The sequence below is a fragment of the Anabrus simplex genome, chromosome 10 (genome assembly GCF_040414725.1).
Source record: "Anabrus simplex isolate iqAnaSimp1 chromosome 10, ASM4041472v1, whole genome shotgun sequence".
NCBI lineage: Eukaryota > Metazoa > Arthropoda > Insecta > Orthoptera > Tettigoniidae > Anabrus > Anabrus simplex.
In genome coordinates, this window is record NC_090274.1 from 68604590 (window position 1) to 68631540 (window position 26951).

General features: G+C 42.6%; 1 protein-coding gene across 1 annotated transcript; it reads right to left on the reverse strand.

Moving 5' to 3' along the window:
- Positions 1-3394: 3394 nt before the first annotated feature.
- On the reverse strand, positions 3395-7420 carry LOC136881823 (cuticle protein 19.8-like). Its single transcript, XM_067154260.2, has 2 exons — positions 7409-7420; positions 3395-4448 (listed from the first exon to the last, which is right to left on the reverse strand). Exons 1-2 carry the CDS (start codon positions 7418-7420, stop codon positions 3549-3551), a joined length of 912 nt encoding a protein of 303 aa, XP_067010361.2. The 3' UTR covers positions 3395-3548.
- Positions 7421-26951: the final 19531 nt, after the last annotated feature.

Here is a 26951-nt window from a genome sequence, read left to right on the forward strand (position 1 = left end):
TTGGGAGACACGTGCTTTTGCTTCAGGTAGTGTCAAAGATAGGCTGCGTAGCGGACGTAAGAAACGCGGGAAGAAACGTGTGCCGCCGTCGCTCAGCCAATTGAGCAGCCTCCATTGAAATCCATTCGCAAAAAGCAGCTGAACCTCAAGTACCGCGGTCAACAATGCATGACCACATTAAAAGAGATTTGCATATGTTACAATCTTGGTTAATACCTCAGCTTCAAGACAAGGGAATCATGGGTCATGTGTAGTTACGGCAGGCGCGGGAGTTCCTTGATGAACAATTTCAAGGCCGCTGGATTGGCCGTGGCTCACCAACATCTCCAGCCCCGTTGAAATGGCTACCACGAAGCCCGGACTTTACCCGCCAGACAACACATTATGGGGAATAATCAAGTCCCATGTGGCTCAATGTCGGTACACGACTAATGAAGAGTTGCGCTAACTCCTGAGATGCTCCGCAAGATGTCAATAAGGACTTGGAAACGGATAGAAGTCTGTGTAAGGCATGATGGTGCACATACAGATTCCCTGTATTCATAGTTCTTATATGTAAGTACTCCGCTATAATATGAAACGTATGAAACTAGGGGTACGGGGACTTCTCGTACACCTGTATGTAGACTAGATATATATATATATATATATATATATATATATGTGTGTGTGTGTGTTTGTGTGTGTGTGTGTGTGTGTGTGTGTGTGTGTGTGTGTGTGTGTGTGTGTGTGTGTGTGTGTGTGTAGTTTAACACTTAAGAGATGTACAGTGAGAGTTGCTGTATGATGACAGGGGTGGATCTACTGTGTGTAATAATTTGTGACATTACAACGTTGTGCAACACTGCTAGCGTAACTGCCAAGTCATCGCTCCTTCATTGAGTGCATTTAGCGATGAACTCATTTTTTGGAGAAACCTACTGCCGCCCCAGGCAATTGCACCATTGTATGTAACATTTGGAGCTGGGTGGGAGTAATATTGTACTTATTTTGGGAGATTGCGTAGATGTGTCAGCTAAAACAAACCCCATGGCACTACAGCCCTTGTAGAGCCTTGGCCTCCCAAGCGACCGCTGCTCAGCCCGAAGGCCTGCAGATTACGAGGTGTCGTGTGGTCAGCACGACGAATTCTCTCGGCCGTTATTCTTGGCTTTGTAGACTGGGACCGCTATCTCACCGAGAGTTAGCTCCTCAATTCTAATCACGTAGGCTGAGTGGACTTCGAATCAGCCCTCCGGTCGAGGTAACAATTCCTGACCTGGCTGGGAATCGAACCCAGGGCCTCCGGGTAAGAGGCAGGCACACTACCCCTACACCACGGGGCCAGCAGGTGTGTCAGCTAAGGGTATAAATACTAGGACAAGCGTCTTATAGCTTCAATCAAATGGATGGTGAACAGTGAGATAGTCAATTGGAAGGTGAGACCTCAGTCGGTCAGTTCAGCTGGAGGGAGAGACTTGCCATGAAGTCATATGGATGGATACACTTGCCAAGAAGTGTTGTACTGATATGATGGTAGCCAGTCATCTGGGTGGAGAAGCAGCAGTTACATAGATACTTAGTCGACAGTGAAACAAAAAGGATACATCACCAAATTAGGCTTGAGACACCTACAGTAAACACCCACTCAAAGGAATACGTCGGAATTACACTCAAAGTGTTGAAGGTACAGTCAAGTGAACAGTGAGGGATAAATATCTTGTATAACTTTTAAATGTCCGGTCAAGAGGAATTCAAATTTAATGCCTAGTTTCTTTCAGTTGTAATATCATAATTTTATATTTTCATCTGATTTATCGCTTCAAGTCTTACTATTTTTTCTATACAATTTAAAGAATATATTTTGTTCCATCCAATTAATTTATCGTGTTATTTCAAGGGTACAATTCGATAACCTCAAATTTAATGGGAAACAAAATGACAATCTCCTTTTCCCATAACCTATATGGTATGTTGTCAAAAGTAAGCTTATTATCCCACACCCTAGAGATATTCAACACTCTCATTCTCTTATTGCTGCATTGAGTTGTAGCTGGCGCCCATCAAATTGTATGTGTAAGTAAACAGGTAAGAACTAAGTGTGAGTACAAGGTCCGACGATTGAGTATTTTATTTAATGAATATTAATATTCATATTATTCATTTTAATGCTATTCGATATTATTTTAAATTAGTGAGTAATAGTCGAAATGTTAAAACTGATAAGTAGATAACTCATCCATGATAATATTTCAACCCAGTTTATGTCAGGACACGTGAAAATTTGAGTCATATGTTGAGAGGCTTAGAATCAATATCCATAATCCCTGTGTACTTGTGTACCGGTGGACCTGTGTAATGCCACAAACTGTATGACTGTCCCCTTGTTGAATGAAGTATATATGAGTTAGTAATTCACTTAAATATATGCGAATGAAGCACAATTTATACTTTATTTCGGAAGAGTTCTGGTTGATATGTCGTGTATTAATTTGCCATTATTGCTAACAACCATAGTACATCCGTGTAAAATCAATAATATTTATTTTAATTTTATTAGTGTTCATGATGATGATGATGATGAATATTGTTAAAAGGGGCCTAATATCTAAAACATGGCTCCCATAATTAAAAATGCAAAAAAATTAATGTAAATGATTTATAGCAACTTAATTCTAACAGCATTCTGGAATCATAACAATTTATCTAATTTAAAGGTTTTATAAGCTTGTTATGTTTAGCTGAAAATACGGTAGTATGTTTTCTATTTTTACAATATAATATCATATTTAAATGAATATTGAGGCAGTTGATTCACAACAAAAGCCTACTAGCCTGTGTCGCTGTTATTTTAAATCTCGTGATGTAGTCAGGGTGACGTGGGGGTAATTCATCTCCTAGGGGCCGCACATTGTGGTTCCAACTGCACGTACACTGTATACCTTCTCCACTCGTCTCCAATTCGTATAATTTTCTCATGACCTCCAGGTACTTTTTACAAGGCCGACCTTTTCCTTCCTTCCTTCCTTCCTTCCTTCCTTCCTTCCTTCCTTCCTTCCTTCCTTCCTTCCTTCCTTAACACTTTGCCTTCGACAATATCAGTAATAAATATGGTGTGTCCAAAAAGAAAATTCATTTTCTAAATTCCCACTTCTTTCAACAAACGTCTATACTCCTTTACTTCTCTTATCATTTCCCTATTTGTGTTTCTTTACATCCATCTCATTCTTGTCATGGTGGATATGATGATAAGGAGATGAATAAAGCAATAATATAATGAACAAAGTTTGCAAGTATTCGATTTTTATTCATTCACTCAGTTTCACATCTCACTAATAATAATATATAATATTAACAAGACGTACAGCTCATTCATAAAGAGATATAGATTTATGATACAATAGTGACTGAGGAAGTAGAATATGTTTGGAGACTATCAGTGCGAGTGTTACTGACACTTCTCAGACAGCGCGTCCTTCAACAGTGTCTCGTTGGATGGGGGATAAATAGTGAGCATGGGCAAGAAGAGAGAGAGAGAGAGAGACAGGAATCAGTCGTGTTTGAGGAGCTTAGAAGGCGAGGATGGGAGCGTGAGCGTAGGTCGTGGCGATGGGAGCGTGGGCATAGGTGGTGGCGATGGGGGCAGCATAAGCCAGAGGGGCAGCTACGGCAGCGGAGTGGAGGAATCCAGGGCTGCGCTTCTTGCGTCCCAGAAGAGCGGCCTTAGCGGCGATGTGGGCGGCGTCGGCGACGGCTACAGGGGCAGCGTGAGCCACAGCGACGGGGGCAGCATGGGCCACAGCGACGGGGGCAGCATGGGCGGCGTAGCCGACAACAGTGGCGGGATGAGCGGACACGGAGGAGTAGCCGAAGGTGCTAACGGGGGCGGCGACTACAGCAGGAGCGGCAGCGACGACAGCGGGGGCGGCGTGGGCGACAGCTACGGGAGCTGCAGCGTGAGCTACGGCAAGGGGAGCAGCAGCGCTCAAGTATCCAGGGCTACGCCTCTTACGTCCAAGAAGAGCGGCCTTGGCGGCGACGTGGGCGTTGAAGTGGGCAGCACGAACGGCGGCATCAGTGGCAACGACGGCGGGAGCGGCAGCTACGACGGCGGGTCCGGCAGAAGCGGCCAGGGAAGGATCGTTGGTGGCAGCCACATGGAAGCCGTTCAGAGGATCAGACACGTACCTGGCGCTCTGGACCAGACCGTTAGAGTCCAAGTAGGAGTAGGCTCCCTGGGTGATTCCGTCAGCGGTGCGTACTTCGTGCTTGGCAGAGGTGTCTCCTTGGTAGCCATAGGCGTACTGGCCAAGGGTGTCCTGGGTGTGGTACTGGCTGGTAACAGCTCCAGGAGCAACAATGGCGCTGTAAGCTACTGGGGCAGCAGCGTAGGCGGTGTGGGCGATGGCGGGGGCGCCAAGATAGCCGGGGTTGGCAGCAGCCAAAGCCATCAGGCAAGAGACAACGAGCTGTAAGAAAGAAAACAGTCATAAAGAATCTTTGAAGATAGGAAGTAAGTGTGTTGCATGTTGCATCAATAATCACGCCACGAGCGATCATAGCAGGCAATGATTTCAACAACCAGGTGACTTAGTATTTTCCTGTTGACTCACGATAAAGGCAGCGGTCGGTGTGAAAGGCTATTTATATATCATCATGCAGGAGTTCATAGGTAAATGACACGAAAGTCGCGGCTTTAAAATTCTACTGACTCCAGCCGAGATGGAACACGCTTTGCCGGGAGAACTGAGACTGCTTGACGATGCCACTGATGTCCTCTTTCTTAATCAAGCATCGAATACTTTTCAACTTGTATATAAGTTTGTTGGGCTCTTGAACTTCAGAATATCAAAGGGAATACATTAGGTTGCGTGGTAAATGAAATATATTAATTTTACCATCACTGGAATCCAATATTTATTGGTATCAAACATCTCTTTTTTTTAATGTTCCCAAGCTGATGTAAGCCTTGAATTAGTACGTTAGGAACTTGAATGCATCCATCATAAGAGTGCGCTGGTTGAGAGGTACACGTTCGAGCGCCACAGTTGACAACCCTATACATTGTTTACCAAATATGTCCCAATTTCACGTTATGAAAATGCTCGAATTGAACCTTTAATTGAGTTCGCCTTCTTCCGAATGCCACCGATGAAATAACACCCATTAGTATGACGTTAAATTACTGGCAAGAGAAAGATAAACTTCCATCACTTTACATGAGTTATTGAATGCCACTACTAGAATTCATATTAAGAGAGACTGAGGGCGAATTTTATATCAATTAATGGGATATTTAGCACCAAATACAGCAGAATTGATTTACTCTCCGTCAATTTTAAACATTTCAAATTGTGAAAGAAATAAAAATTCTGAAAGATCTTGTGAATTTTTGGTATACCGTTTTAAGTTATTCTTTTCTTCAAATTTCACTTCCCTTAAGAAAATTGGTGTATGATATCTACTTTCAATAAATTCATACGTTCGTCAGGGCACACGCGAGCGTATTTGGCCGTGGATTCTGCGCCGCAGTACCAGATTCAGGTGGCCTAGTATCTCACCGCTGACTCACATTAACAGTAGCGATTGTTAGCGGAAGGACAAGGCTGACCGCTTTGCGGCCAGCTGATCTAGACCACGGAGTAAGATTGAAATCTACGACACAATTGAGTACTCCTACATTTAAACGTATCCAGTTTGTAGAGTGATAAAAATGAAGTATTTCCAAGATATTAGAAGACGAGTTTCGAAAGCTGAGAACAGAATTTTTACAATACTTCACAACCTAATACAATTTTCGAGGTCATGATATGGCCTACTGCTTTCTCTACAGTATATTCGAGCGTGAATGAAATTTCGCGACAAATAGCGTCGTATTGGCAGGTATCCATTTCAAAAGGAACATTTTGATCATTCTTGCATGAAATTCCTTGCATAGCTCAATGGCCTTTACACTTACATCCGCCCCAAAGCTACCGTGGTTCGAACCGGGGTGCTTGAGATTGAAGGTTCAAATCCATATAAAACAGGGGATCATATGGTACTATACGCCTGATGGGCTTTGGGCTACTATCTGATCAACGCTCAGCAAGAAGACCTGCAGACGATGAGTTGTGCGTTGTCAGCGTAACGAATCCTCTCCTTGGCTTATAGAATATGACCAGTCTCTCTCCAGCAGATACCTCCTTCCTTGTTCTCATGTAAGCTTGTTGCACCTCGGAGCAGCCCTCAGATTCAGGTAAAAATTCCACTCTGCCCCGGGAATCGAATCCAGGCCTTCGAGTAAGAGGAAGGTTTGTTCCACCGGTGCCATGGGGCCGGCGATCATAATGCAGTGCGCAATATAACTCTCAGCCTAACAATTATTAGGAAGTATTCTGCGATAACAGCTTTAGTCCGCCCTTACGATCTGTAAAATATTAACCCATTCACTACCGAACCTTTATTCCTATTTCCAAACCAAAATTTTTTGGAAGCCAGTGCGTGAAACATATTTGTTGTGGAGTGTTGCTTGGAAGAAAAATAAGAATTTTGTGGGCATATTTTTAATTTTCGTGAATTTTAAAAGGCTGTAAGTCATATTATTTTGCAGAAAATCCCAAGGTTTTATTTTTTCCCTGTGATCCAAACATTTCATCTGATAGTACTTTTTCACAATTAATTTCCCGCTTCCTCATTTGGGGCTCATGGCAGATCATATTCAGTATACGTACTTGGTGACGCTTTAAGAAACCCAGCACCGGGCAAGTTGGTCGTGCGGTTAGAGCCGCACAGGTGTGAGCTTGCATCTGGGAGATAGTGGGCTCGAACCCCACTGTCGGCAGCCCTTTTAGATGGTTTTCTGTGGTTTTCCATTTTCAGACGAGGCAAATGCTGGGGCTGTACCTTAATTAAGGCCAAGGCTGCTTCCTTCCCACTCTTAGGCATTTCCTATCCCTTCGTCGCCATAAGACCTACAGGTGCGACGTAGAGCCAATTGTGCACGAAACTAATTAATTTTTAAAAAATGATTAGTATATTTTCTTCACCCTTAGTGGACATTTTTCAGTTATCTGAGTTCAGCACTTATGTACATTAAGATCAGTTTTACAGCCAAATTCCCTTCCTCACGCCAGCCCCGAGCTAAGAAATAACCAAACGTGCTTAGAATCCCCAGTCTGGCTGGGAATCGAACTGGAGGCCTTATGTCCATTCAGCCAAGGAGCCGGGCAAATAAGAACCGTATCCGATTCTGTTTAACGCATATGTTTTGCACACTCGTATTTACAAAAGTCGTTAACTAAACAAGAAAACCGCAACTGACCGCAAGTGTGTTTATTGCCTTCCATACTGAGGCAAAGTTATATCCTTAAAAAAATCAGCCAAAAGACTGCTTTCTGTTAAATGCCTGAGCTATTTTTCAGGTTTAATTATTACACCACGAACTTACCATACACTTCATGTTGAGAGGTTTTGTTGAGAACACTATAGGAGCGACTGTGCTTGACTCCACAGCCTGCTAGATTTTTATACACTCACGCGGGTTGACCCTGCCCTTGTTGACAAAGCCTTTCTCTCCGCCATGACCGCGCGACTTCTGCGACCCCGCCCCGGAACCAACCAAATAGCCCCTGGTCAAACTCTAAAGGAAATTCGGTCACAATGATATTCAGTAAGGTTATTGTTTCTCACGTCTGAGTGAGCTACTGATACGAGGTGAAAATATTCGGATATTCCATGAACATTGCTTAAACAAGAAACATCGCTATTCATTTCTTAACAAGATGATCATGGCTTGAAACCCAGCTAGTGCGCGTAGAAGTTTTGAAATAAATATTCTCATCCTTGTGAACGAAGCGTGTAATTTTCAAAGTCAGTTAATGTAGAATCGCTCAAGAACTCAGACTCAAGTTAGGATTTGACTGGTAGTTTAAGACCAGATCCATAAACTACTGCCACATGAAATTTCCAGCCGAAGTCGCAGAGACTGGTACACAAGTACACATTTTTTAAGAATTAAGAATTTCTGATTTCAGTACAGCGACCATTGCTCAATTTGTTTATTTTATTTTATTTTTCACAAGCTTCTTTACGTCGCACTGACACAGATACTCGTAGATCTTATGGCGACGATGAGGATTAGAGTGGGAAGGAAGCGGCCACGGCCATAATTAAGGATCTGCCCCAGCATTTGACTGGAAACCACGGAAAACTATCTTGAGGGCTGATAAAAATGAAATGAAATGTATGGCTTTTAGTGCCGGGATATCCCAGGACGGGTTCGGCTCGCCAGGTGCAGGTCTTTCTATTTGACACCCGTTGGCGACCTTCGGGTCGTGATGAAGATGAAATGATGATGAAGACAACACATACACCCAGCCCCTGGCCATTGGAATTAACCAATTAAGGTTAAAATCCCCGACCCGACCGAGAATCGAACCCGGGACCCTCTGAACCGAAGGCCAGTACGCTGACCGTTCGGCCAACGAGTCGGACGAGGGCTGATGATTGTGCGGTTCGGACCAACTATTTCCCGAGTGCGTGCTCACAGCTGCGCGGCCCTAACCTGGTGGCCATTTCGATCGGCCAATGTGAAGAAATCCATACGTTTGATTAAAGGAACTATAAAGAGTACGCCGTACCTTAGAGGGGCTCCCTATCCTCCACCACATCTTCGCAGATGCAGTGCTCTTATTCGAGAATGTCGTTAGCAACTTCATAATCGACAACTGCCTGTTTATGAAGATCTCACGGCAGACTGTATACAATGCACCCTCCAATCTGAGTGGAGCCATTGCCAGCAAATTCGACCGGGACAAGCAAAGGTCCCTGGGATGCCAAATCTTCGGAACTTCGTAATTGAATTTACAGCAGAGAAGTTGTTCCTGGATATAACCTTATTAGGGGAGTCTTTCCAAGCCTTGAATTCTTACTATCTAAGCACGCAGAATGTGTGGACCTCCTGTTTAAATTAACGGAAGAATAATTTTTCTACGCGTATCTGGGAGATAGTGGGTTCGAAGCCCTCTGCCAGCAGCTCTGAATAAGGTTTTCCGTGGTTTTCTATGTTTACACCAGGCAAATGCTGGGGCTGTATCTTAATTAACGGCCGCTTCCTTCCTATTTCTAGGTCTTTCCTGTCCCATCGTCGCCATAAGATCTGTGTCGGTGCGACGTAAAGCAATTAGCAAAAAAATATTCTACACAGGGTAAATGGGGGCTCGTCAGCAAATCACACAGGAGTTTTTATCTTTATAACATCTCAATCAAATGAATATGTTCAGAGTTTAAAACTTTTAAATTGCAGTTTCTATATTTTATTACGCATTCTATGTACTGAAAAGTCATTAAAGTATTAGAATTACAACTTTCTTTCTGAATCCATTTACCCTCCAGGGATGGTTTTCCCTCGGACTCAGCAAGGAATCCGCTTCAAGGGCAGTGTCCTGGAGCGTGAGACATTGGGTCGAGGCTTAGAACAGGGGAGGAAGACCAGTATCTTGTTGTGGATGGGAAGACCTCTACTCAGTTGACCTCCCGGGGATTAGTGGACCCTGTCCCAGCCCTCGTAACACTTTTCAAATTTCGTGGCAGAGCCGGGAATCGAACCCGGGCCTCCGGGGTTGGCAGCTAATCCCGCTTGGTGGCTTCGGTCGTTAAGGCGTCAAGTCTATATGGCCTGACACCATCGGCTGCCGGTTCGAGTCCCGTTGGTCGAAAAAATTAACCATCAGAATATTGATCGGCAGATTAGTAGAGGTCCGCCTCTGTGGTGTAGTGGTTAGCGTGATTAGCTGCCACCCCCGGAGGCCCGGGTTCGATTCCCGGCTCTGCCACGAAATTTGAAAAGTGGTACGAGGGCTGGAACGGGGTCCACTCAGCCTCGGGAGGTCAACTGAGTAGAGGTGGGTTCGATTCCCACCTCAGCCATCCTGGAAGTGGTTTTCCGTGGTTTCCCACTTCTCCTCCAGGCGAATGCCGGGATGGTACCTAACTTAACGCCACGGCCGCTTCCTTCCCTCTTCCTTGCCTATCCCTTCCAATCTTCCCATCCCTCCACAAGGCCCCTGTTCAGCATAGCAGATGAGGCCGCCTGGGCGAGGTACTGGTCATACTCCCCAGTTGTATCCCCCGACCAAGAGTCTGTAGCTCCAGGACACTGCCCTTGAGGCGGTAGAGGTGGGATCCCTCGCTAAGTCCGAGGGAAAACCGAACCTGGAGGGTAAACAGATGATGATGATGAGATTAGTAGAGATGGTAGTATAAAATTTATAATCACTAGATCGCGTTCCCAAAGCCTGGATTAAATTCCAAACCTCTCAGCGGTGTTCATATGGAGTTGATGATGATTCGTCCGTCGGATGGTGACCTTGAGCGTTGAGAAGACCACTCGGTGCTATTTGACAAGAGAAGGCTACGTGCCGGCACCTGTTTTCCACCCTCTCCCTTCCTACTGTCATATATCACGTTATTCATTTCATCTCATTAATTCCTCTGATGAGGTTGATGTCAGGTAGGGCATCCGGTAGCAAAACTTCGCTACGAAGATTCGTCTCACTTCATATCGAACCCAGTAGATAAACGGAACAATGTTTCCCCTTACACTCATTATTATTATTTTGGTGAATCCGTGGTTCACAGACGGATAAGAAGCGTGAGAGTCGAATGGCTAGAGCAGAACGTATCACTAGAGTCTGGATTTTTTGGTTCTGATAGGTTAAAATGCGTATTTAAGCGAACAACAAGTATATACTACCCCGTACAGCGGTTATGCTATGAGAGTTGCAAGGATATTAGGCGTACGGCCTATATAACTCCTGGAAGTTATGTTACTCTTGCTACATTATGGTACAAAGGGTTGCATGACACTCCCTACAAACCAAAGTACTTTGCATTCTAACTTATCGCCACCTACAAATCCGAGGTCAACGTTATTTTGAAATTTTATTTTGAAATTTTTATTTATTTTGTTATTTTTTTTTCTAGTTTAAAAGTTGAGAATAGAAAATCTGAATGAATAACAACAAGATTAACAAGTGCGTCAGCTCTAACAACATAGCGGACTTAGAAGTCTGAACAACACTTGAAAGAATTACAAATTGTGAACTTTCATAGAAAAGAACCAAATTGCTCTTGGCAGGTAAACGGTTTTATAAGAGTAGGCTTCGGCCACAGTGCAGGCGACGAGCGGAGCGTTGCGTTGTGTGGCGGCAAAGATGAAACTCAAACCTGCGTTAGCAAATGCATGTGGCCATAGTGCTAGCAAAGCGTCATTTTGGAGGGGAAGATGGCTCAAGTACAACGCTACCCGTCGCTAGCGGCTCAGTCCTGTTTGAGATTTCAGCTGCGTTGCTCGCCATGACTGTTAGTGAATTAACAAGAGAGGAGAAGAAAGTGCTAATTTCTGAAGTTCAAACCTGAACTTTCCTATGGAACGACAGAGAGAACAATTTCGAAAACCTAACAGTGAGAAGGGAAGCCTGGAAAGAGATTGGAACGATCTTAAATATACCTTATAAATTCAGTTAAAAATCAATCACGGTTATGGACATAAATAATATTATCTTTAATGCATCATATTATTATTATTATTATTATTATTATTATTATTATTATTATTATTATTATTATTACTTTACGCTCTATTATTATTGTTGAATTAATATTATTATCCTTTGTAACATATTGCCGATATGAAAACTTGTGTTCGTCTTTTACTTTTATGGGTCTCTGGAAGTTGGTGACTTGCTTCTGCAGTAGCGCCTTAAGGTTTAGAAAGAAGTTAAAATTTTGAATGGACATAGAAATATGTTTGAAAAATCTTAGCAGTAAATCAATTCAGTTCTCCATATAAATGATGAAATTCCCCATGCATTTCACGTTATTTATTTACCTACTGGATGATTACAAAATTCTCTCCTAGTCCTGCGTCGAATTCTTCAATTTAGATTTTTTAAATTCTAAAAGCAGAGACAAACGAGGAACCTTTGAAACTGCCATTATCTAATCATCTCGTGCAGGGGAGTCGCCGCGCCGCTTACTGACTCTCACTAGATGTCCACACAGGCGCTCTCTCCTCCCCATTCTTCAACTTTTCGATAGCGGCAACGCTCCGCTCGCAGCCTGCACTCTGGCCGAAGCCTAAGAGATGCTCCATGAAGGTACATTTACGAGGTAGGAGTCTGCGCTCAAACTGTACCATAGTCTAGCCTCGCAGAGACGTCAGTTTCTTACGGCGCAATAAAATTCTACCTCACATTAAAATGTTCATGCAACGTTGGCCCAACCATTTCACAATAGTCACTCTTCCTAAATGGAACTAAGACAACTAACACTCTGAAAAGAACATGCAGGGGCATAATAACCCATACTACGTGGCCTTGCTGATAAAAGAAAATGGTTGGTTATGACCGGCCATAAACAAAAGACAAGGACAACATTGTTGCCATATCAAACGGCTTTCCTCAAGCCCATCACGGAAAACGGCCGCTCATAAATTTGTGAAATTCAGTATTTAAATTCAAAATAAAAAGTGGAAGAGAATAAGCTGCAAATTATTTTTATGAACTAAAGGCGACGGGGGATTTACAGCAACTGTTTTTGGTTTGTACAGAATCAGAGGTAAACTAGGGCACATAAAGCACCTCAGTATTGAAGTGTAAGGCAAGTTGGGGGAGGCGGGAGAAAACAAAAAATAATATTTTTTATGGGCTCGAGGCATGGGCGCCCATAGGTTAGTTTGTAGAGGGGGGGGGCTAAACCTGGGGGTATGTAGTATTTTTAATATTTTGGAAGATGAATGTCGACTTGCATTCCACAGTAGAAAAACACACTTCTAAGTAATACCGATTTTAAAACCATTTTCTTGAAAGAAAAACAGCTGACTATATTAGATTTTTTCCTTTCCCTGAGAGCTAGGGGGGGTGGGGGGCGCGTCCCCACCTTGCCCCTGGGTATGGGCGCCCATGGCTCGAGGGTGGAGGAATGCATTTTTCCCCCATGCAACTCGGGGTAATACTGTGCTGTCGTATCGCTCACAAAAACAATAGTAAAAATTAAATGCGGTCATAAAAAAGGTAAAATTAAAATGCGCTGAAAAAAGAACAGCTAAATAATGAAACCAAGCATAAATAATACACACGGCAATTGTTTTATCAGTACAAGTTATGCCATGACGTATCGCTGCACACCACTACACCAAAATCTTCAGTAACAACTACTGTACAGTACGAAAAGAATAGAAGACAAACAAATACTGTGCAATATACAACCAACTCGCGCTAAATACAAGAGAAGTACGCACTGATGTAAAGCCTAAGAACACACACGCAGCAAATAAATACTGTTGATAACTTCACTACAGAAGTGAGCTGCCGGCGGTTCACATAGTGAGGGACTACACGAGGCTTGTATCAGAAGAAAGAAAATTAAGGAAGGCAACGCAGCGATGGCTGTTCCTGCCATTGTGCTTCCTCCCTACGAATACATTTATGAAAAAGGAAATGGTATGTAGTTACTTTAATAATTCACGGGCGAAAATGCCTCGTCCTTTTTATCTGTCTTCCATAATACATTGCAAAGTACAGTATAATATCCCTTAATGACGAGGAGTTACAGGTATCTCAGAGGGACCTGCACCAGGCCTCTCCGGAGGCCATACGCCATTATTATTATTATTATTATTATTATTATTATTATTGTACCGGGCGGTACACCTCTACACCGTTTATTTAAAAGTTGCGCCAGTTGAAACTCCTCTTCTGGAGGAAGGTTGAACTTTATCTATTCTATTAATTCTCTACTTACTCAGAAGATGTCACCACATGGAAAATTTTGAGTTTTTGAACTGTGTCATTTTTGATGTGTTTTTGTTTCGCTTGAAGTAAGAAGTGTGAACTTTCTCTTCTAGAGGACACTACTGAAGATCTACAATAGTGCAACCTAGTGCGGAGTCAAAGAACTATTTTTTTGGAGAAAATTTAATTTCAAGAGTTTGTTCCTTGTTAAATTTCTTTCTGTCATTGTTTAAGTTGGCAATATTTACCCCTTTCTTCCCCTTGTTATGAATGTATCCAATCCCGAATTTCTTCAATTAATTTCTATCCAATCAGATGTATCTTCCCCCAACTTGAATCTGTTGCGGGGTCCTATCCAATAAAGAGTTTGTGGGAGGGTGTTTTCTTTCCCCTAACGCCTAGAAACTTCCGCGAGAGTATTTAAACTGCTGATTTTGGGGTCTCCGGGCCACTTCTGTTCCATCTTTCAGTGTATTAAGTACATAGCAGGAGGCGGGAAGCGCCTCTTTCCTCGGCAGCGATCTACTACCAGGTAATGGCCTATTAATATCTTCTTTTCTTGCTAGGTCGGCAGTTTAACTCTCGCGGCGGGTTCGAAGCGTTTTCCATCATGTAACCTTTTCCTTAAATGTAACTACTCTTTTCTTCTATTCTCTTGTAAAGCTACATTATGGGATAGAGAGTGCTAACCCTCTCGAGTTCCCACTCACATTGTTTTGAGGTGAACTTATTTTTCGCAACCTATTCTTCAGTAATGTAATGTAAGTTTGTGTTTTCTTAAGTCACCTCAGTAGTATGGGATTAGCCCTTGCATCAGCGGCCTAAGAGCCAACGTAGGTCTTAGAAACAAAGTGTATTAAGGAGTGCAAGTTCGCCTCCTCTCAAATTGTGATTTTAGAGGTCATGTAATCAACCTTCTTTTCATGTAATAGACCTCTGTAGGTTGGGTATTTTACCCCTGTGAATACGTCCTTAGAGGACAGCTTGAAGGTAGAGTTTGGTGTGGCCTTTGAGAAGCTTAAATTTTAAGAGCGGATCGCTCTTTTGAAAATGAAGGGTCATATGCCTCGCGGAGGCTTTTTAGTGTAATTTGGAGCAAGGGCTCCGAGGTATGAATGGGGTTTTCTGCCCCTCTGTTGAAACTAGTGTCTTTGAGGTAAAACTGGGCTGATTGCCCAAGCATTGTGTTTTCGGGGCTCGAAGCCCAAATCCTGTAAATATTGTGACTCCCCGTTGATTTGCTACATTGTACCTGCCATGCTTATTATATCTTTGTTTTGAAAAGAAAATATAACCTTGTTAAATTTTAAAATTTAATTTCTCTTTAGTAGCTTGAGACCTATTCACCACCCAGCACCTTCTTTCATGCTTAACTACCACAAAAATCCGGTAACAAGTGGTAGCAGAGCGTGGTTGAATGGGTCTCAATTTAGCCCCTTTTGACGGCTAAACATTGCTTTGATTCGAACTCTAATAATTGTCTCAGTTGCTGGAATTTTTTGAGTTTTCAAAATTGTTCTGTCATCATGCCCGGCCCTCGCGATGTTCTCCTACTTAACTATTTGCGCAAAGAGGAGTTGATATACGAGTTAACTATCAGAAATGTGCAATCTGGAGGCACGGTTGCAATCGACACCAACAAGCTTAGAGAGTCCCTTGATTTGCCCATTTCCATCCCCAATTTGGGAGAGAAAGAAATTGATGATTCTCTTTCCACGATCGTCGAGAATATTACTGGGCTAGCATCTGTAGTCAGCTTTTTTGATGAAAACGATCCGTCTCCTAATCAAATTAAGCGTGTGCAAGGCAGGCTATATCACTTTTCAAATAGAGTTAATGATCTGTTGTCTCTGAAGGTGAATGACGTTCAGAGGAAGCAAGCTAATACGCTCCTTGAAACTATCTCTGAATTGTCTAGTAAAGTCACTCAATTGTTAACTGGGGAAGTTCCTCCCAAATCTGATCAGCCCACCGTTGTGAATGTAAGTAGTGAGGAAGATCCTGCTAAGGGAGAAGGCAATAGGATAACCGTTGCTGCTCAAACTATCTCTGCCCCATTGGACAACGAGTCTGAACGCCGCACATCGTTGAACAATGTACGTGCTGAATTAACTTCCTTGCCATTGAAACCTTTACCTACTATGTCGCCCGGGTTTAGCAGCTTGCCTCATCCATTGGCAATGTTGCTCAGAGGTATATCCAAGTTTTCCGTTAATACCACCAGTGACGTAATTTCATTTTTAAGATTTCTAGTGGAATTCCAGGATCATGCCCTTGTTTTTTCTCTTTCTCCATGTCAAATCTTGCAAATTATCTATCCGTATGCTATTGGTATTCTCTCTGATAAAATCGTAAGAGCCATTGCCGAGCAATCATCTATTGAGGATTTCCATGCCCATTTGCTAGCTAACTTCATCCCTGCTAGGGCCAGGTCCTCCCTGATTCAGAAGTACTATTACCGTGTACAGCGCTTGGATGAAAACTTGGCTGACTTCATCCAAGACATTAAGTTTTATACTAGGGTGTTTGCTCTTCACTTCCCTGAGGATCAAATTGTACAAGCTATTGTGGAAGGTATTTCACCATCCTATAGGTCATATTTGTGTTTCGCGGCGTGCCCGCAAACGTTCTCGGAACTTGAAGCATTGGCAGTCTCAGCGGAAGGAGTTAGATACGCCGATTCTTTGCGTGTCGCGAAAGAACCCCCGCCTTCCTTTAGTAACACTCGGCCTCCACCTCGCCGACCAGTCAATCCCCGTAAATGTTATGCTTGCGGGTCGCCTGACCATCTGCGGAATAAGTGTCCTCTGATCAAGTCAAGTGGGACAAGGAATGGAGCAGGGTCATCACAAGGCTGTTTTAAGTGTGGGGCCTTCTCACATATCGCCAAGAATTGCCCAAACTCAAATAGCACCCCCTCCTGCTCAACTTCTGGTGCAAATTCCAGCTATGCCAATAATAAAAAGTGACTAGTGGCGTCGGCTGAGCCGACTAATCCATCTTCCCGAGACTCAGCCCCTAGTAAACAGGTTGTAAATGCAGAGAACGACCAGCCTTCAAATTCATCGTTTGAATGCCCTAAAGAGTGTCTTAGGATTGCGGCGGATACCCCCGCACCTGTTCCTTTTCTTAAGATTGAGTTAAATAACGAGCCTATAACAGCTCTCTTAGATTCAGGCAGTGTGTGTTCCATTATTTCGGCTGATTGGTATTCTAAATTGAAATCTGTTTGTAAACTCCCTGACTATGTCTCTTCTCCTGTTCAATACGTTTCGGCTAATTCATCTCCATTAGAAATTCTAGGTTCCTTACTGGTCAAAATTCGTGTTTTTAAATTTACATGGAAAGTTAAATTGTTTGTGGCTAAGCAATTGTCTTGCCCCATTATATTGGGAGCTGACTTTATTTCTCACACTGGTCTTGTGCTCGATCTGCAGTCTAGGTCGTGCACATTCAAATTTGCTTCTAGTTGTAAAATCCCACTATTAAAGTGTAATTCTGTGTCATGTTCATCTATTTCGCCTACCCAGGATGAGATGTTGTTAGACCTTAGACATCTACCTGAGGAGCAGGCTGATAGTATTCGCAAACTGTGTCAGTCGTTTCCCGAGGTGTTCTCTGATACTCTTGGTGTTACTGACCTTATTGAATACAAAATTGAGGTCACGGATTCTATTCCTGTCCGTTTTCCACCGTATAGGCTATCTCCACCTAAAATGAAGGCTCTGAAAGAAATCATCGATCAGATGTTGAAGGATGGTATTATTAGGCCCTCTAAGTCAGCGTATTCTTCGCCTATTTTTCTAGTACCGAAACCTCAAGGAGGCTTCAGGCCTGTCATTGATTACAGGGCTCTCAATCGGAAGGTGGTGTTGCAATCTGTGCCCCTTCCCGACCTTCATTCTTGCTTTTCATGGTTTCGTAAGGCCAAGTTCTTCACCATCTTGGACTTGAATCAGGCCTATAATCAAATTCCCCTTGCCGAAGAGTCTAAACATCTTACAGCGTTTGCCACGGACTGGAATTTATACGAATACAACCGCGTGCCTTTCGGGCTCCCCACGGGGGCAGCTGTGCTCACTAGGCTACTAGATAGGGTCTTCTCCGACATCAAATTTGAGTACTTATATCACTACTTGGATGATGTCGTCGTATTTTCCGAAACCTTTGAAGAACATCTAGATCATTTGCGAGAAGTTCTCAATCGCCTTCGTAAGGCTGGGTTAACTGTTAAGTTGTCCAAGGTTGCCTTTGCTAAGCCCTCTATGTCATTCCTAGGGCATATTGTGTCACCTGATGGTGTAGCAGTCGATCATTCTAGAACACAGGCCATCCGTGATTTTAAACCTCCCAAGGACATTAAAGGTATCGCCAGGTTCATTGGCATGGTGAATTTCTTCAGGAAGTTCATTCCTAATTTTGCTAATAGAGCGGCGCCCTTAAACCTTCTTCGTAGGAAAGGCATCAAATTCGAGTGGGGACCTTCTCAACAAGCCGCTTTCGAAGATCTTAAATTAGCTCTCTGTAATGCCCCTGTACTTGCTATGCCTGATTTCTCGAAGAAATTCATCGTCCAAACGGACGCGTCGTCGTCAGCTGTAGCTGCAGTCCTTCTTCAAGAGACTGAACTAGGGAGGCGTCCCATCGCCTATGCATCTAGGACTCTATCGGTTCAAGAAGCAAAGTACTCCATATATGAGCTTGAAGGTTTGGCAGTCTTATTCGCCTTAGAAAAGTTCCGTCTCTATCTGGAACACGTCAAATTCGATCTGGAGACAGATAATCAAGCCTTAAGCTGGGTCTTAGGTAGGCCGCGTCGTACAGGTCGTATAGCCCGTTGGGCCATCCGTATTTCTGCCTTCCAATTCGATGTACGGCATATCAGAGGTACTGAAAATGTGGTTGCTGATGGACTCAGCCGTATGTTTTCAAACGACGTTGAGAACCATGAACTGGTCGACCGTTCATCTCCTCCCGAGTCCACACTATTTGATGTTAATGCCATTTTAACTGATGCCCCCATGCTCTTTAGGGATATCGAGAAATACCAACGTGAAGATCCGACGCTGGCTCCGATAATGGAAACCCTTTCTTCTGGGGAGCATGTCATCCCTTATGTTCTGAGGAATGGTGTTTTATGTTGCCCTTCGAGGCATGACAAGATGATGAAAGTTGTCGTTCCAGCTGTTCTCGTGCCTATGATCTTCAAATACTATCATGAGACCCCATTGGGGGGGCATCTGGGTATCTTTAAAACTCGTGAAAAGATTCGTGAAATGTTCATCTGGAAAGGTATGGACGGTGAAATTCGGGAACTTGTAAAAGCTTGTAAATCTTGTTTGATCAGTAAACCCACCATGTCCACTAAAGTAGGCCTTTTGTCTTCTCATCAAGCGTCGCGCCCCATGGAACGCCTGTATATCGATTATGTGGGACCCTTCCCCCAGTCAAAGGGTAATGCCAACAAGTTTATCTTTGTATGTGTAGATGGTTTTACTAGATTTTCCTGGTTATTTCCGACTAAGCTGGCTACCGCTCAGTCCACCATTACCTGCTTAAATTCTATTTTTGCTTCTTTTGGTCCGTGTCAATATATCGTATCTGATAATGCTAAGGCTTTTACATCTAATTTATTTCGTAAATTCTGTTTTGACTTATCAATATCTCATGTAACTACTTCTGCTTATTACCCGCAACCATCTCTGGCTGAACGAGTTAACCGTAATCTCAGGTCCGCACTCATTGCCTATCATCATGAAGATCCTTCCAGGTGGGACACGTCCCTGCATTGGATAGCTTTTGCTTTGAATTCGGCGGTTCATGAATCTCACAAGTTTACTCCAGCTTCCTTGATGTTCAAGTTTGTTCCCAACTCGCCGCTCTCTAACCTCTGGTCTTTGAATGACATTCTACCCGAGACAATAGATCCGGATAACATTAAAGATCTTTGGAAGAAGGCTAAAGCCAATCTTAAAGTGTCTCATGAAAAGGTTAGGGAAAGGTATGATCGTGGACGGAGACCCACCACTTTGAAGGTAGGTGACCAGGTTATGGTCAAAAATTTTGTTCCCGCGGGCAAGCTTGCCCCCAGATTTCATGGGCCTTGTATCATTCTCGATTTTCTTACGCCGGTTACCTTATTGTTAAGTAATCCAGCCACCGAGAGGATATTTAGAGTTCACCTGTCCCAGGTGAAACCGGTGTAATTTCTGTGTTAACTTGCTTCATAGTATTTTGAAAGGATATGAAGGTTATATTTTTTTTGAGTTTCACTTTTAAGGCATTCTGCCCCTTCTGTAATATTTTGGTTTTAGATGTAAGCCTTATGTAAAACCTGCCCCGACCCGTTAAACTGCCATCCTGTTCTTGCCACGGCCATTACCACGCTCCCGTCTCCTGCTCCACCTTACACTGTGGCTTCATAATAGTAAATGCCATAGATATCTACACGCCGCTGGCCCCTCAACCTCTCCACAAGCCTGTACCCTCAAAGAAGATGATTGTCCAACACAATTCTGCCGCCTAGCTTTAATGTTTCAGCGCCCCCGCAGCCGCGCAGCGCCGTGCAGCGACTGGGGAGGGGGATGGGCCCCCTCCTCTCCAGCGAGGACGACATGTGCACGGCGAGCCGGAGCTCACCTCCCGGCCAAGGCTGATGTGCGGCGCACGACCTGCTACATGCCCGCAGCCTGTATCTGTTCACCGCGGGCGCGGCGTACTTCAACACCTCTGCTCCCCTCATAGTGCGGGCGAGCGGTATCTCAGGGTACTTGAGGGGTCCGAGCGGCCCCCGTTGGACGCAAGCTGCAATGGCCGGTCCGGCCATTCGACTCAATCTACATCAACTACATGGACAGTCACCTTAAGCGATAACTACATATGGGAATTTAACAACAATATTTGGTGGACATTGCAAAACTTTTCTTCACTTTTAAGCATTAAAGGTTTATCTTCAGAAATTCAACTACTACAACAGAAAAACTTTACTGCACCTGCAACAACAAAATTTTGAAATTGCAACCAACCAAATTACTAAAATCTTATAAATGCTTCCGCAATTAATCTTAATATACACATCAAAACTTGGACCTTATTTTGGAAACAAAGCTTATGTTCTTCTGTGTTACCCCTTGGAGGAACTTTTGGGGGGGGAGGTCTGTACCGGGCGGTACACCTCTACACCGTTTATTTAAAAGTTGCGCCAGTTGAAACTCCTCTTCTGGAGGAAGGTTGAACTTTATCTATTCTATTAATTCTCTACTTACTCAGAAGATGTCACCACATGGAAAATTTTGAGTTTTTGAACTGTGTCATTTTTGATGTGTTTTTGTTTCGCTTGAAGTAAGAAGTGTGAACTTTCTCTTCTAGAGGACACTACTGAAGATCTACAATAGTGCAACCTAGTGCGGAGTCAAAGAACTATTTTTTTGGAGAAAATTTAATTTCAAGAGTTTGTTCCTTGTTAAATTTCTTTCTGTCATTGTTTAAGTTGGCAATATTTACCCCTTTCTTCCCCTTGTTATGAATGTATCCAATCCCGAATTTCTTCAATTAATTTCTATCCAATCAGATGTATCTTCCCCCAACTTGAATCTGTTGCGGGGTCCTATCCAATAAAGAGTTTGTGGGAGGGTGTTTTCTTTCCCCTAACGCCTAGAAACTTCCGCGAGAGTATTTAAACTGCTGATTTTGGGGTCTCCGGGCCACTTCTGTTCCATCTTTCAGTGTATTAAGTACATAGCAGGAGGCGGGAAGCGCCTCTTTCCTCGGCAGCGATCTACTACCAGGTAATGGCCTATTAATATCTTCTTTTCTTGCTAGGTCGGCAGTTTAACTCTCGCGGCGGGTTCGAAGCGTTTTCCATCATGTAACCTTTTCCTTAAATGTAACTACTCTTTTCTTCTATTCTCTTGTAAAGCTACATTATGGGATAGAGAGTGCTAACCCTCTCGAGTTCCCACTCACATTGTTTTGAGGTGAACTTATTTTTCGCAACCTATTCTTCAGTAATGTAATGTAAGTTTGTGTTTTCTTAAGTCACCTCAGTAGTATGGGATTAGCCCTTGCATCAGCGGCCTAAGAGCCAACGTAGGTCTTAGAAACAAAGTGTATTAAGGAGTGCAAGTTCGCCTCCTCTCAAATTGTGATTTTAGAGGTCATGTAATCAACCTTCTTTTCATGTAATAGACCTCTGTAGGTTGGGTATTTTACCCCTGTGAATACGTCCTTAGAGGACAGCTTGAAGGTAGAGTTTGGTGTGGCCTTTGAGAAGCTTAAATTTTAAGAGCGGATCGCTCTTTTGAAAATGAAGGGTCATATGCCTCGCGGAGGCTTTTTAGTGTAATTTGGAGCAAGGGCTCCGAGGTATGAATGGGGTTTTCTGCCCCTCTGTTGAAACTAGTGTCTTTGAGGTAAAACTGGGCTGATTGCCCAAGCATTGTGTTTTCGGGGCTCGAAGCCCAAATCCTGTAAATATTGTGACTCCCCGTTGATTTGCTACATTGTACCTGCCATGCTTATTATATCTTTGTTTTGAAAAGAAAATATAACCTTGTTAAATTTTAAAATTTAATTTCTCTTTAGTAGCTTGAGACCTATTCACCACCCAGCACCTTCTTTCATGCTTAACTACCACAAAAATCCGGTAACAATTATTATTATTATTATTACAACTGGCTTTAGGGCCGTATAGTCTGAATTGCTCCAGTGATTGTGAGTGCGGCTTCTCCGAAAGGAGGCAGGGGCGCTGCCTGCGTGAGGAAAGCCCAGCGACTCAAAGTAATGGCAGAATTTTCTTAGACATGTGATAGCTCCTGCGGATAGTTTAAGGGGAAGGTTTCAACTTATTTTATTTAATGTAATTTTTTAAATCTGGTCGTTCAAATGTAGAATTTTCGGCAAGTCTGAGGACTCTGTTCTGTTCCTTACTGGGAAATAGGTAATCTAAAGCAACGAAGACTGTTGACCCTCTGCGTATCCCATTCACCTTGCATGTGGTGACTTAAGTTTTCAAAACCTCTACATTTTGTGAATCCTTTTGGCAAATAATGTTTCTCCTTTAGTCTCCCCGGTGTATAGCTCATTCCACGTTAAGAAAACAGTACCGGGCGAGTTGGCCGTGCGCGTAGAGGCGCGCGGCTGTGAGCTTGCATCCGGGAGATAGTAGGTTCGAATCCCACTATCGGCAGCCCTGAAGATGGTTTTCCGTGGTTTCCCATTTTCACACCAGGCAAATGCTGGGGCTGTACCTTAATTAAGGCCACGGCCGCTTCCTTCCAACTCATAGGCCTTTCCTATCCCATCGTCGCCATAAGACCTATCTGTGTCGGTGCGACGTAAAGCCCCTAGCAAAAAAAAAAAGAAAACAGTATTGCTCTTATGGACCTACAAGGAGTGAACACACTTAAACGGCATCCAGAGTGTCACAGTACATCTCAGTGGCCTCGGAAGGTATGAATTCGTTGCTAATATTTGTCGTTTTCGATTATTCTCGTATGTCATTCCTCCTCTAGTATTGCTAGGGGTGTCTTACCCCTCCAGATATTTTCGAGATAGTAATTCATAATTCATATTTCTAAGAAGTTTGGTTAAGAACTATTCTGGAAGATACTGTACGCGCATACATCTACAATCTCGGTCATTTTTTATTTCACATCTTTTACTTTTAGTATTTGTATGACCTGTTTGAAATTTTTAATGTTTTCTTAAATACTATGTAGTTGATTGATAGTTTATGAACTCTTCTGTGGATTCGTATTGTTATGTGTATAATTTTACGATTTAGTTCGAGATTATTTAGTTTCGCATTAATGTACCGTACTTCCTTGCGGCAGACCAGATATTCTGGGAAGTAATTGAACAAATAATAAAATTAAGTTATAACGGCATGTATTTACGCGTCACATTATAATTTACATGATTCCAACACTCTCACTGGGACTGTCGCCAATCAGGCGAGGGTCCCCACAAACTGTGTAATCAAGATCAATCTTGGTCAATTTGGACATTTTCTTTATCACCACTTCTAAATCACCATGCCGATGGGTGCTGAACTTGGACTGAAACGACATCCATGTCACTATTCATGTCAGTGACCCCGGAAACTGTAACCTTAAAGATATCGGAGTGTCAGTATTTATCTAACTATGGGTTCGACAATACCCCTCCGCTAGGGCTGCTACTGGTGTCTTACCCCACATATTTTTCCAGATAATATAGTAAGTCATGTGTTCACCAACTTTAGTATGCTGGAACATAACACATGCATCCATAATCTCGTCTACTTTGAACACTCTTTGTCATCCTTTCTCAACTTCCATTCTGACCGGACCTGAACTATGACAAACGGCATCCAAAGTGTCACGGTATTAGACGAGTCCTGCCCCCCCCCCCCACAGTCATTTTTTCAGATAGTAAGCCATATGTGTCCTATGTTTGCTTCAGAACTATGCTAAACCTACACACATCCATTCGTAATCTCGGTTATTTTGGATATTTTCCTTTTCCCCCTCTTCAACCCCGCGCCGATGCGGCTAATCTTGGACTTAAACGACATCTGGAGTGTCCCTATCCATGTATTCATCTCATCAACCCCGAAAACTATGTATTCTACTTTAATAACGGTTTCAATTACTTTTAAATCCATAATCTCAGACATTGTGGACTTTTGCACCCCTTCTCACTCCCTATAAGGGCTGAACTAGGACTTAAACGACATGCGAAGTGTCACTGTTCATCTCAGCGACCCCGAAACATATGGATTCAACACAATTTTCGACTATTTTTATATGCGAACCCCTCCCTACCTCCTCCCCTGGGGGTGACTTTCTCCCACAGTGCTTTTCTTTCAGACAGTTATATATGTAGCAGAATGTCTCTTTGGTCTAGCCTACATTAAAGCACGTGCCTACTTCGAACACAGGACTGTATCCTACTGTTAAATCCTTGAGCTGATGTCAAGGTTATGACTCGTCGTTCCTTCATCCGATCCCTCGAGCGTGCCAATATCCCCATAAAGGTTAGCTTATAGGCCCTTAAAACATTGTTTTTGGGCTGATAGGACTTTACCGAGATTTGTTCTTCCCGTCGTGAGACTTGTACAACAAATACGACATTTCGCCTGTATTAGGCTATAATAATGTGCCAAAGGGACTAAATATGGTGGGAGGAGGGTTAATATAAAGATTTGTAGATGGGGTTACCCGCAGAATCCGTAAGTGTACCAAATTTGGTTTAGATTGGTGGAACAGTATGGATTTGTATAAGGAACGGACGGACGGACAGACATACTGTTTTATATATACACGAGATGTAACGAAAACATGGCATGTTTTTGTAGGTTGAGGATGACTTCGAATAAAATCGAAACCCATGATCCTGGTTTCGAATACTTCGTCTAAGAGCCATATCTCAAAAGTACTTTAAGATGATTTACTGACATTGGATTTTCCTTCTGATCGCAACGCAGACGTTGTTCTTCACCGAACTAACAACGAAAATGTTCCAAATTTGACAATTGTAGCTAACACAGATTTGGATGGAATATACAATTGGGGATGTAAAAATAAGCTGGAGTTCAAATCGCAAAAACCGAGTGGCATGTTAATTACGACGAAGAGGACTATCCAAGCACATATGGTCCAAATGCGATGGCAAACTATAAGACTTGTTAACCAAATGACCCACTTAGGTGTTGTTCTGGACAGAACGTTTAGAGATAATTGTAATACGTTATCCGGCAAAGCAAGAAACTTGTCAGATTTCGTTATTACTGTAGGAAAAACGTGGGGTTTAAATCCAGATTTATTAAAAATAATATAAGTAGGGGCGGTGAAATCTTTTTATCATATAGTGCATCAGTACATTGGAGTGCTCTTAAAAGAACGTGGGTTCAGACCAAATGCACACAAATCCAACGTTATTTCGTGCTCAGAATTATTCGGGCATACCGTGTAACTTCCACCGATGTAGTCCTTGTATTCGCAGGACATTTCCAAAATTGAGCTTACTTTAGTAAGAAAGGGTTTCATAAACACCGAGAATATTTTACAATTTACTCCAGAGCTGCAGAAAAGTGGACCATGCTATGTACTTTTCGAAATTGTATTTAGACAATTTAAGTGAACTATAAACCGTCATTTTGATAGTTACACAGATGGCTATCGGATTTGCAAGGAAAATGATCGTGGGCTTGTGGGGTGCGCGTTTGTGATTTTAAAAAATAACGTCTAGATTGGTACTAAAAACATCAGATTGTCTTCAGAATATGTCGAACAGAACTCAGCGCTATACAACAGGCAGTTGAATGGATTCATAAAACTCCATTATTTTAATGCACGTATACTGGGAATCTCAGGCTGCGTTGGATGTAATTTAAAAGAAATATAATTTACATCCAATCGCTTTTAATATAAGATCACAGACTACAACAAGAATACCTGGATGAAAATGGTAGGAGGTCATGATGGACGTAACGGACTGAGAATGATGACGAATTTGCCACAGAAGCTGCAACGTCAACCGGCTCTCTTTGTTATAAGACAAGTGTTCCAATTTATTTGTCACAACGTAACTGAAAACGTGTGCGGAGAATATATGTGGAATAATGTATAGATAATCAGCAGGTCAGCTTACAAGGAATTTATCTTTCCGAAAATCCAACATAGACTGAATTTGTAGATTACTAGCAAACCATCAAATTTTAACATATTTTCGGTCAAAACATGAAAAATTTAGGTCATAGAGGTTTAGAACCAATATTCAACAGACCTATTCCTTTACCTGTGCCATGAACTGTTTATCACCTTTTATTTTACAGTTCTATTTTTGAAAGAAATAGATATGAATTTGTAATTCACTTCAATAATTGTGAATCAGGCACATTTTAGTACTTTGTTTCAGTAGTTATGTCATGTTTTAATTTAGTTTTATTTCCTACAGCCCTAATGTACTATGTGTAATATACGGATTTTAAATATCAAATCAATAATAATTACATTAATTTTATTTTTTAAATTATGATGATGGTTGTTGATTAAAGGAGCCTAACACGTACATCATAGGCTGTATATTTTATGGAAATAGATGAATACTATAAAAAAGGGGTCTAAGTGACAAAATTGAAAATGTCAGTTTTTCTCATTAAAAAGGTTCTATGTAACATCGCAACATGTGTCAGGCTTGTAGCCAGAAAGTTGG